Source organism: Oncorhynchus masou, chromosome 10, assembly GCF_036934945.1.
Source record: "Oncorhynchus masou masou isolate Uvic2021 chromosome 10, UVic_Omas_1.1, whole genome shotgun sequence".
Classification (NCBI taxonomy): domain Eukaryota; kingdom Metazoa; phylum Chordata; class Actinopteri; order Salmoniformes; family Salmonidae; genus Oncorhynchus; species Oncorhynchus masou.
The window spans coordinates 30,934,473-30,947,565 of record NC_088221.1 but is presented as its reverse complement, the minus strand read 5'-3'; the positions used below and the strand labels follow the sequence as shown (position 1 = coordinate 30,947,565).

Sequence of the window (13,093 nt, the reverse complement as noted above, 5' to 3'; positions counted from 1 at the left end):
CTCACACCCAGAAACCCAGCGGACAGGGTAACACTCACACACACACATACTCACACCCAGAAACCCAGCGGACAAGGGTAACACTCACACACACACATACTCACACCCAGAAACCCAGTGGGCAGGGTAACACTCACACACACACATAAGGGTAACACTCACACCCACAAACCACACCCAGAAACCCAGTGGGCAGGGTAACACTCACACACACACATACTCACACCCAGAAACCCAGCGGACAGGGTAACACTCACACACACACATACTCACACCCAGAAACCCAGCGGACAGGGTAACACTCACACACACACATACTCACACCCAGAAACCCAGCGGACAGGGTAACACTCACACACACACATACTCACACCCAGAAACCCAGCGGACAGGGTAACAATCAGTGTGCACGTACACTAAACTTTCTCTCTCTCTCTGTGTGTTCACAGCATGCTGCTCTGGTCAGGTGGTGAAGGCTGTGGAGGCTCAGACCAACAAACAGGAGGATAAGAAAGATGTTCCAGGTGAGGCTACATATACACTACACAACACAGACACAACGACACAACACACACACACACACACACACACACAGATAGACAACACACTACCTTAGTTAACAGAACAACACACTACAGAACACAAACTTTTACTTACAGTACCAGTTTTGGACTCAGACATAATCTATAGTCTGGTTTATTAGACTAATAAAGAGACATTCTTAATCTCTAGTCTGTTTTATTAGACTAACATAAAGAGACATTCTTAATCTATAGTCTGGTTTATTAGACTAATAAAGAGACATTCTTAATCTATAGTCTGGTTTATTAGACTAACATAAAGAGACATTATTAATCTATAGTCTGGTTTATTAGACTAATAAAGAGACATTCTTAATCTATAGTCTGGTTTATTAGACTAATAAAGAGACATTCTCATACCTGATGGCTGTCTGTCATGCCTGGGGTCTGTGGGTTTGACAGTGTGTGTGTGTGGTTGACAATGGTGAGGAGTACATTCCGTGTGCAGTGAGCGCAGCATGGTGGAATGTTTAGATTAGACTGTGGCGCTAGCTCTAGGCCGTCACTGTTCCCCTCGCACTAACCAGAATGTTAACAACCGACTGACTCCTTCAGGGGTTATCAACCTCACGATAATACACCTACTGTCATCTCACATAGGCCTACCATTTACCCCCAGTATGGTAATAGTTATACATACAGTCCTTTAGGTTTAGGAATCAAACCTGCGTGTTTAGGTTTGCAAATTAAAAGAATCACAAACATAAGTGTTTTATTCTTAAAACTGAATGTCTGTTTACATTTTCTCTGTGTATTGGTGAAAGTGTACTGTATCGTGTGTGTATGTTTTGGGGAAAGTGTGCGTGCATGTGTGTGCATTAAGCAGCTGTCTCATAAGTCTCTATGATTGACATTTCCAGTAGAGCTGGGAGCTATGAGTCTGTCTGAGACGTCTCTGAGGCGTACACCATCTAGGCTGACAGTGCCAGACACTTATAGGCTTTAAACTTTGATATGATTGCATTTGAACACTACAGTCTTCTTAATTGATTTATTTTGAAAATAATGGGCCCTTATGCCCCAGGTTATTTTGATGATAATTTCTGACTTTTACCAGAATTAAAAGAACTGTGGGAGAAATAACATTTGATTTACAAAATATGTTTTCTTTCTTTCAGACAATGTTGTAATTTTCTCCGAAAAGGATGAATTTGACAAACTCAAACCTACGCCTCCGAAGACAGTGAAAAGGTAAGGTATCCTGACCACCTGCACACATGACAAACATCAAACACACAAACTGAACAAACAGACACAAACGGTGTGCAATGGTTACCAATATCACTAAGATCATGTGCATGGTGTGTGTGTGTGTGTGTGTGTGTGTGTGTGTGTGTGTGTGTGTGTGTGTGTGTGTGTGTGTGTGTGTGTGTGTGTGTGTGTGTGTGTGTGTGTGTGTGTGTGTGTGTGTGTGTGTGTGTGTGTGTGTGTGTGTGTGTGTGTGTGTGTGTGTGTGTGTGTGTGTGTGTGTGTGTGTGTGTGTGTGTGTGTGTGTGTGTGTGTGTGTGTGTGTGTGTGTGTGTCTGCAAGCTTGTTTGTGTGCATGTCTGAGTTGCGTAGGGGTTGTGTACACTGAAAAACCAAATGTTTAGAATCTGAACCTGTCAAGGTATTTTTAATTTCTATGAAAACGCGTCACAGTGTAGATTGAAAACATGTTTATTCTCTGTAAGACTCTTTAAATACATGAACACATTTATTCAGCACAAGGCATTTAGGTTTTAAAGGCTAAACACTGGGGGTGTTATTTTAACACTGTAGGGTGTAAAGCCGTATTTGCACATTTCCCAGCATGCCTTTCAAATGAATGTGAGAGATTCTGACCCTTGACTGTGTTTGTTAGTAACAGAGACATAGTTCAATTCACTCATTTCACCAAGTGACTGCCTAAGTGAATGTGTTTGAATTCAAAGTAAACCCTGTATCACCACATGTTGCATGTTTCATAAAGCCTTTAGTTATGGCCACATTGTGGTCTGAACATCCTGGCTCATGGGCCACATCAGACCTATATACACTCATGTAAACATGGATAGACACAGACGATGTGTTTGTTTCATACAGTATCACAAGTCACATGTACACACAATATGCTGGTTTTTGAAGTGATTTGTAATTCCTTCCTCCAGCCAGAGGGAGGATATCCATGAATTGGAATATTTTATTAGCCACAACCTGCACTCAGAACGGCTGCTATGGTGAAGGACTTAACAAACAAGACTACCGAAACCACGTGTCAACCTCATTCCACGGAGGGGCAGAGTGTGTGCAGGTTTTCACTTGATTGATTAATTAAGGTCACTAATTAGTAAGGAACTCCCCTCACTTGGTTGTCGAGAGCTTACTTGAAAGTAAAAACAAAAAAACAGCAGACCCTAGGCCCTCCATGGAATGAGTTTGACACCCCTGACCTAAACCATCTAAACTGGAACAACTATCTCAGTAACTGGTGCAATAAATCCAACCTCTTACAGATTGGATTAGTTTAGAAACAGTTATTTAAATGATTTATCTTTGTATAGTATAAGATAAATGAATCAATCAATATGCATGAGTAAACATAGATATTGAAACAAACTATTCTAAAGAGCAACCTACAACAAAGCATTCTGGGAAATATGATAATGAGGCCCTTCCCACGTCTTTTTCACTCAGAGTTAACAGAAATGAACTCAACCCAGTTGAGTAACAACACCACCACTTGATTTAAAATATTTCTTGAATCAAATGTCCTGTTCAGTGCTGAAATGTAGGTAAGGTGATAGACATTCCTAACACTGATCTGAATTTAAAGCAAATGAAGTCACATCAATTTCTAATGACTAAAGTCATTCTAAACAGTGGTTAAAACACTAGTGGTTAAAAACTGAACTCTAAGGAGATATGGGTGTTCTCATGGTTGGAAACTGACTGGAAAGAAAGACTTTAATGTTTAACCAAGCATTCTAAACGCCTGTGTTTAAGATGAGAACACTTATTGGCAGTTCTAAATGCCTAATGCTTCAGTTTTAAACACTGATGTTTAGGTTATGAACGTGTCACATGCTTCCTGGTTTTACAGTGTAGTGGTTGACTGGGGGCCTCACAGACAGAGGTTTTTTTATCTGTTTTTCGGAATCTGCCTGTAATTAGACTACCACAGGACAAGTCACTGCAGCAGAGCATCGCTGCCAGCCCTTTTAGTGGGGAGACAGTGTGTGTGTCCCCTTGCGTGGGCATGGAAAAAACAAGTTCACTTGAGGATTTTTCTGAAGCAGAGTGATTATGTGGCTTTGGAGGGTGAGGTAGCTGAGCACAGATTGGCCCTGGAGGAGGGGAGGGAGAGTGGAGTGGGGGATGAATATAAAGAGAGCGAGGGGAAGGTGGGTAGGAGAGAGAGGCAAAGAGAGGTGAGGAAAGATTGGGGGTAAAGAGAGAGAGAGATAATTACTCTATAGCGCAGCCAAACCACCAGGTGGATGACAGCTCCTTGCCCTTCCCCTTTCTGTCCTCTGCTGTCTTTCCCCCTCTCTCCTTTCTTCAGTCTCAACCCCACAATTGCAGACAATGAAGCCTTATTCATTATGACAGACAGCAATGAGAACAGACATATACACTCAGGTAAACATGGATAGACACAGACGATGTGTTTTTCATACAGTGTCACATGTGCACACACTGTATATGGTCTGTATGAACAAGTTACATGTCAACACACACATTAACATTAGCATTACATCACCTAGCTAGACTCAGCAGAGGTAAACAGTGTGGCTAACTGCATTCCAGAGGATGTGCTAACTCACTGTCTTAGCTTCCAGAGTGGGTGTAGGGTGACTGAGAAACAATGCGTGTGTGTGTGTGTTTGCGCGTGTGTACGTGCACATATGTAAAAACAATCTCTGAGAATCTTTGTCAACAAGGTGTTTTTGGGAGAAAGTCCCAGTGTTACACACTGTCAGTGGCGTTCTGTGGAACCAAAGCTAAATATGCAAGCTAAAACAAGAGGCTCCTCACAGTATAACAATTAGGCTGAAGCTCCATAACATTAGCATAACTCGACACAGCTAAATATCAGTTGAAAAGGTCATGAAGGCTTAGTGTTATTATGCTGACTGATATGGAATTTTGACAACTCAGCTTGATTTTCTCTCTCCTCCCCAGTGAGAATGATGCATCGTCAGAGAACGAGCAGCTGTTGAGTCGTAGTATGGATAGTGATGAGGAGGCAGCATTGGAGAGGCAGGGGGCAGCTGATCCTAACCCCAGCCTCTGTCTCCTGAACCTGGGAACCAAGCCGGACCTCTGCCTGCTTTCCCTGGGGCTCCTCAACAAGGATAAGACTGGATCCAACCCCACCAGCCCTATCAACACTAACAACATTAGCAATAGCAATGCAAACATCATCAATAACAACAAGGCTACAGGGGTGAGAGAGATCAGTCATTCACAACCAACTATGTACTTTTACAATGTATTGCGATGTAATTACTTTGTAACTTACTTTACCTTTCTCTTTGTCTCTTCCTACAGATTCAGAGCCGGAGGAAAAAGATCCTGGATCTGTATGCAAGAGCCTGCAATGTGGCCGAGGGTGAGAACTCACACGTACATCCCCGGGTTTCAGCCCTATAGAACTGCCCTTCGACTGGTTTCAGCCCTATAGAACTGCCCTTCGACTGGTCTCAGCCCTATAGAACTGCCCTTCGACTGGTTTCAGCCCTATAGAACTGCCCTTCGACTGGTTTCAGCCCTATAGAACTACCCTTCGACTGGTTTCAGCCCTATAGAACTGCCCTTCGACTGGTATCAGCCCTATAGAACTACCCTTTGACTGGTATCAGCCCTATAGAACTACCCTTCGACTGGTTTCAGCCCTATAGAACTGCCCTTCGACTGGTTTCAGCCCTATAGAACTACCCTTCGACTGGTTTCAGCCCTATAGAACTACCCTTCGACTGGTCTCAGCCCTATAGAACTGCCCTTCGACTGGTTTCAGCCCTATAGAACTGCCCTTCGACTGGTTTCAGCCCTATAGAACTACCCTTCGACTGGTTTCAGCCCTATAGAACTGCCCTTCGACTGGTTTCAGCCCTATAGAACTGCCCTTCGACTGGTTTCAGCCCTATAGAACTACCCTTCGACTGGTTTCAGCCCTATAGAACTACCCTTCGACTGGTTTCAGCCCTATAGAACTGCCCTTCGACTGGTTTCAGCCCTATAGAACTACCCTTCGACTGGTTTCAGCCCTATAGAACTGCCCTTCGACTGGTTTCAGCCCTATAGAACTGCCCTTCAACTGGTTTCAGCCTTATAGAACTGCCCTTCGACTGGTTTCAGCCCTATAGAACTACCCTTCGACTGGTTTCAGCCCTATAGAACTACCCTTCAGCCCTATACTGGTTTCAGCCCTATAGAACTGCCCTTCGACTGGTTTCAGCCCTATAGAACTGCCCTTCGACTGGTATCAGCCCTATAGAACTGCCCTTCGACTGGTATCAGCCCTATAGAACTGCCCTTCGACTGGTTTCAGCCCTATAGAACTGCCCTTCGACTGGTTTCAGCCCTATAGAACTACCCTTCGACTGGTTTCAGCCCTATAGAACTACCCTTCGACTGGTTTCAGCCCTATAGAACTACCCTTCGACTGGTTTCAGCCCTATAGAACTGCCCTTCGACTGGTTTCAGCCCTATAGAACTGCCCTTCGACTGGTTTCAGCCCTATAGAACTGCCCTTCGACTGGTTTCAGCCCTATAGAACTGCCCTTCGACTGGTTTCAGCCCTATAGAACTACCCTTCGACTGGTTTCAGCCCTATAGAACTACCCTTCGACTGGTTTCAGCCCTATAGAACTACCCTTCGACTGGTTTCAGCCCTATAGAACTACCCTTCGACTGGTTTCAGCCCTATAGAACTACCCTTCGACTGGTCTCAGCCCTATAGAACTGGTATCAGCCCTATAGAACTGCCCTTCGACTGGTTTCAGCCCTATAGAACTACCCTTCGACTGGTTTCAGCCCTATAGAACTACCCTTCGACTGGTTTCAGCCTTATAGAACTGCCCTTCGACTGGTTTCAGCCCTATAGAACTACCCTTCGATTGGTTTCAGCCCTATAGAACTACCCTTCGATTGGTATCAGCCCTATAGAACTACCCTTCGACTGGTATCAGCCTTATAGAACTACCCTTCGACTGGTATCAGCCCTATAGAACTGCCCTTTGACTGGTTTCAGCCCTATAGAACTGCCCTTCGACTGGTTTCAGCCCTATAGAACTGCCCTTCGACTGGTCTCAGCCCTATAGAACTGCCCTTCAACTGGTATCAGCCCTATAGAACTGCCCTTCAACTGGTTTCAGCCCTATAGAACTGCCCTTCGACTGGTTTCAGCCTTATAGAACTGCCCTTCGACTGGTTTCAGCCTTATAGAACTGCTCTTCGACTGGTTTCAGCCCTATAGAACTGCCCTTCAACTGGTTTCAGCCTTATAGAACTACCCTTCGACTGGTTTCAGCCCTATAGAACTGCCCTTCGACTGGTTTCAGCCTTATAGAACTACCCTTCGACTGGTTTCAGCCCTATAGAACTACCCTTCGACTGGTTTCAGCCCTATAGAACTGCCCTTCAACTGGTTTCAGCCTTATAGAACTACTGGTTTCAGCCCTATAGAACTACCCTTCGACTGGTTTCAGCCCTATAGAACTGCCCTTCGACTGGTTTCAGCCCTATAGAACTACCCTTCGACTGGTTTCAGCCCTATAGAACTGCCCTTCAACTGACTGGTTTCAGCCCTATAGAACTACCCTTCAACTGGTTTCAGCCTTAGAACTAACTGGTTTCAGCCTTATAGAACTGCCCTTCGACTGGTTTCAGCCCTATAGAACTACCCTTCGACTGGTTTCAGCCCTTATAGAACTGCCCTTCGACTGGTTTCAGCCCTTAGAACTGCCCTTCAACTGGTTTCAGCCTTATAGAACTACCCTTCGACTGGTTTTAGCCCTATAGAACTACCCTTCGACTGGTTTCAGCCCTATAGAACTGCCCTTCAACTGGTTTCAGCCTTATAGAACTACCCTTCGACTGGTTTCAGCCCTATAGAACTTCAAACACAAGGCCAACGGGCCGTTTCCGGCCCGTGATACATTTCTACATTCCGGCCCACGCAATAATTTGGGTTGTCAATTAATTTTGAGTGCAACATACAGCAATGCTGCATTCAACCGCATCGGTGATCCATTCATTGCAAAACATTTTTTAACATGTTTTAAGTTTAAATGTTACAACAACCTAGCTAGGTTTTTGTTATTTTGGGTTATTAAATAGGCTAATTTTTGATTAGAGTCGCAGTATATTATGCACATCTGTAAGCATAGCAGCAAAGTCTGGACAAATATTATTTATCTCTTTTTTTGTTTTAATATGTTAAAATTATATATACAGCATCCTTTGTACGTAAGTGGACATTTTAAACAGCCATATTCTTTCTAATAATACAATGGCCAATTATTTTGTAAAAACAAACATAGTAGGCCTGCGAATTCCTTGTGTTTTTTCAATGTGGCCCTTTTATAATGTGTGTACCACCCCTGCTATAGAAGTACTCTTCGACTGTCTAGCGAAGGAATCTTGTATGCTGATCTCTAGCCACAACACACACATCCTAACCCTCCCTCTCCCTCCCTCTCCCTAGGTCTAAGTCCTACAGAACTACCATTTGACTGTCTAGAGAAGGCCAGTCGGATGCTGAGCTCCTCCTACAGTAGCGAGGCAGCCGTGGTGAAGACCTGGAGACACCTGGCAGAGAGCTTTGGCCTGAAGAGGGATGAGATCGGAGGGATGAGTGACGGCCTGCAGCTGTTTGAGAGGATCAGTACAGCCGGATACAGCATCCCAGACCTGCTCACCAGACTGGTGCAGATAGAGAGACTGGATGCTGTGGAGTCACTATGTTCTGATGTACTGGGAGGAGGAGATACAAACACTGTCCCTCTGTCCTCACCACGGTGTGCAAGCGTCTGACTCCATATACACACTAATGTTCACACACACTCATATACACACATGCAATAGACGCATGTGCATATACCCGCACATACATTCAGAAACAAACAGTTTTAGCCCTCAACATGAAGAATGTCAGCAGGCCTCTCCAGATCCCAAATCTCTCTCCTCCTCGTCTCTCTGTCTTCCTCTGGCAAAGGACTGGCAATTAACCTTGCTCGACAAAAGCTTTTTATAACCTTCTTTAACATTTTTGCTATTGTTTACATAGATCACATGTAGTACATTTCATAATATCAGATTTTAAAAATGGCATAATGGACCTCTGCCAGGACCCCTGTGGCCCCAGACCCTCTATTACCCCACCTGCCCCCAGCGGTCAGCTGCTGCCACTGGCTCTAATTGGTTATCGTGTGGCGGTCTGGTATAATAGTGTTGTGGTTCACAGTCGAGACTTTCAGCACCTAATTAACCACTAAAACCAATGAACCAGTAAAGACCAGATGCCAGAGACTATTAAAGAGACTGCTAACAGACTAGGCCTACTGCAGCCTGAGGAATGCAGGGAGACAAAACTCCAGGAGACCCAGCACTGAGCAACGCTATTGTCAGCCGGGCTCTGACACTATGCTGGGTGATTCCACAGGATGGCAGCCATTTTGTGCCAAAAAGCTCAGCACATACAGTGGGGAGAACAAGTATTTGATACACTGCCGATTTTGCAGGTTTTCCTACTTACAAAGAATGTAGAGGTCTTTGTATGATTTTTAAGGAATTCATTTGCATTTTATTGCATGACATAAGTATTTGATACATCAGAAAAGCAGAACTTAATATTTGGTACAGAAACCTTTGTTTGCAATTATAGAGATCATACGTTTCCTGTAGTTCTTGACCAGGTTTGCACACACTGCAGCTGGGATTTTGGCCCACTCCTCCATACAGACCTTCTCCAGATCCTTCAGGTTTCGGGGCTGTCGCTGGGCAATACGGACTTTCAGCTCCCTCCAAATATTTTCTATTGGGTTCAGGTCTGGAGACTGGCTAGGCCACTCCAGGACCTTGAAATGCTTCTTACAGAGCCACTCCTTAGTTGCCCTGGCTGTGTGTTTTGGGTCGTTGTCATGCTGGAAGACCCAGCCACGACCCATCTTCAATGCTCTTACTAAGGGAAGGAGGTTGTTGGCCAAGATCTTGCGATACATGGCCCCCATCCATCCCCCCCTCAATACGGTGCAGTCGTCCTGTCCCCTTTGCAGAAAAGCATCCCCAAAGAATGATGTTTCCACCTCCATGCTTCAAGGTTGGGATGGTGTTCTTGGGGTTGTACTCATCCTTCTTCTTCCTCCAAACACGGCGAGTGGAGTTTAGACCAAAAAGCTCTATTTTTGTCTCATCAGACCACATGACCTTCTCCCATTCCTCCTCTGGATCATCCAGATGGTCATTGGCAAACTTCAAACGGGCTTGGACATGCGCTGGCTTGAGCAGGGAGACCTTGCACGCGCTGCAGGACTTTAATCCATGACTGCGTAGTGTGTTACTAATGGTTTTCTTTGAGACGGTGGTCCCAGCTCTCTTCAGGTCATTGACCAGGTCCTGCCGTGTAGTTCTGGGCTGATCCCTCACCTTCCTCATGATCATTGATGCCCCACGAGGTGAGATCTTGTATGGAGTCCCAGACCGAGGGTGATTGACCGTCATCTTGAACTTCTTCCATTTTCTAATAATTGCGCCAACAGTTGTTGCCTTCTGACCAAGCTGCTTGCCTATTGTCCTGAAGCCCATCCCAGGTCTACAATTTTGTCCTTGTGTAGGTCTACAATTTTATGCCTGATGTCTTTACACAGCTCCCTGTTCTTGGCCATTGTGGAGAGGTTGGAGTCTGTTTGATTGAGTGTGTGGACAGGTGTCTTTTATACAGGTAACGAGTTCAAACAGGTGCAGTTAATACAGGTAATGAGTGGAGAACAAGAGGGCTTCTTAAAGAAAAACGAACAGGTCTGTGAGAGATGGAATTCCTACTGGTTGGTAGGTGATCAAATACTTGTCATGCAATAAAATGCAAATTAATTACTTAAAAATCATACAATGTGATTTTCTGGATTTTTGTTTTAGATTCTGTCTCTCACAGTTGAAGTGTACCTATGATAAAAAATTACAGAACTCTACATGCTTTGTAAGTAGGAAAACCTGCAAAATCAGCAGTGTATCAGATACTTGTTCTGCCCACTATATCAGCTAATGGTGATAAGCTCCCAGCTACAGACATTTCAGGAACAAGAGAAACCTCCTGTGTGTTTGGTTTATAGTGTTTTAACAGTGCCTTTCTATACCTCCAAGAATGCTTTTTCGGTTGAGTGACGGGAAGCACACTCACATTGCTCAGTGTGTCTTCACTGCTCTGGTGTTTTAAGTTAGCCACGTTTAAAGGGGCTGGACTCCGGTAGTGTATATGAATAATAAATGTGCATGTTCAATGTTCATCATTTAGCACGTATCCATAACAGCTTCTTTAAGTTTCTCCTTGTTTTTATCAATTCAAACACAGCGTCAACAGAAAGCTAGTGGTTTAGGTAGGTAGTTTAGTGACAGAAGATGACTGACTGTACTGTATGTGCAGAACCTGGACCTCTTACCTCAGGATCACAAACGCTCCACAGACTAAACTTTAGAAACAATGGAAACAAAAACTATTTTATGGAAACAAATGGAAATGTATATATAACTTATTATTGTACATACTGTATGCATCAATAAAGAAGTATCAATTTAAAAAGTCCAAGCTATTATTTATTTACAGTAAAAAGATAATTTTATCTTTTTGGATAATGGTTTTGGTAACAGTAATGTTATTCCAATAATAAGACCACTCCTTTTCACTCGTTGTTTACATAAAGGATGTCATGTTTTCTGTGGTTGATCAAACTATTCTCTCAAAGAAGAGGAATCTGCTGCAACAGCTGATTACCATATATCTCCAATTACTAGAGAGGTTTACACTACAACTGGGCACTGGTGGAAATCGGGTTACTCTATATCAGTAAGACATCATGACGTCAGACCTTGGAGCATCATCTGTACAATAACCAGAGTCTGCCATGTTAGTCTCTCTGCCAAGACATCACACAGCCATCGTTTGTGATAAATAATGACGTTCATCTCTCTGCTGGCCAGTGCGGGCCAGTTACTAGTGCTTGGCTTGGCGTGAGTGTAGCGGGACGAGACAGAGAGTTGGACTCCTGAGGGCAGGGAGTGCCAACAAATAGTCAAGCTTCATACAGCCACTGTACCTGCTAACACACACACACATACACACACACACTTTCCATCGTTAAATACTTATTCCTTAAACAGGTCTCCAAAACCTGAGCTTGTTCCATCTCTCTCATACGTCCTATATCTTTGTTGCTACAGTGACATCCTATAGCCTAGTGTTGGTACAGTAGTATCTACTGATGATATAATGAAGGACCAGTTATGTCTAATCCCAGAGCATGCAGGAACACATCTAACACTGTGAATGTCATTAATCACTGTCAGACAAATATGGGGAACACTTTATTCTCTCCAGCCAGCTAAGGTTTGCAGCAGCATAGAGAAAGCTATACTGGACAAAAATATAAACACAACATGCAACAATTTCAAAAGAATTACTGAGTTACAGTTCATACAAGGAAATCAGTCAATTAAAATAAATACATTAGGCCCTAATGTATGGATGTCGCATGACTGTTCATCACAGAAACCTTTAAAATAACATGACTGGGAATACAGATATGGTCACAGATACAGTGTCTTGCAAAGGTATTCATCCCCCTTGGCTTTGTTCCTATTTTGTTGCATTACAACCTGTAATTTAAATTGATTTTTAGTTGGATTTCATGTAATGGACATACACAAAAAAATAGTCCAAATTGGTCAAGTGAAATTTTCAAAATTACTTGTTTAAAACAATGTAAAAAAAAAAAAAAGTGGTGCGTACATATGTATTCACCCCTTCGCTATGAAGCCCCTAAATAAGACCTGGTGCAACCAATTACCTTCAGAAGTCACAGAATTAGTTAGACTGCACAAAGGTGGACTTTATTTAAGTGTCACATAATCTGTCACATGATCTCAGTATCAGTATATATGCACCTGTTCTGAAAGGGCCCAGAGTCTGCAACACCACTAAGCAAGGGGCCCCACTAAGCCAGCGGCACCATGAAGACCAAGGAGCCCTCCAAACAGGTCACGGACAAAGTTGTGGAGAAGTACATATCTGGGTTGGGTTGTAAATAAATATCCAAAACTTTGAACATCCCACAGAGCACCATTAAATCCATTATTAAAAAATGGAAAGAATATGGCACCACAACAAACCTGCCAAAAGAGGGCCACCCACCAAAACTCACAGACCAGGCAAGGAGGGCATTTATCAGAGGCAACAAAGAGACCAAAGATAACCCTGAAGGAGCTGCAAAGCTCCACAGCAGAGATTGGAGTATCTGTCCATAGGACCACTTTAAGCCTTACACGCCACAGAGCTG

At 43.7% G+C, this 13,093-nt stretch overlaps 1 protein-coding gene across 2 annotated transcripts in view; it reads left to right on the top strand.

Annotated features, from left to right (window-relative positions):
- The window catches only part of edar (ectodysplasin A receptor), a 52,964-nt gene extending 41,624 nt beyond the window's left edge, over positions 1 to 11,340 (top strand). For both annotated transcript variants that reach the window (XM_064976582.1, XM_064976581.1), the window contains exons 7-11: positions 450 to 524; positions 1,700 to 1,772; positions 4,725 to 4,989; positions 5,094 to 5,154; positions 8,251 to 11,340. In XM_064976582.1, coding sequence (XP_064832654.1) covers positions 450 to 524; positions 1,700 to 1,772; positions 4,725 to 4,989; positions 5,094 to 5,154; positions 8,251 to 8,579 — 803 coding nt within the window. In that variant the 3' untranslated portion in view covers positions 8,580 to 11,340. The remainder of the gene's footprint in view (positions 1 to 449; positions 525 to 1,699; positions 1,773 to 4,724; positions 4,990 to 5,093; positions 5,155 to 8,250) is intronic.
- Positions 11,341 to 13,093: the final 1,753 nt, after the last annotated feature.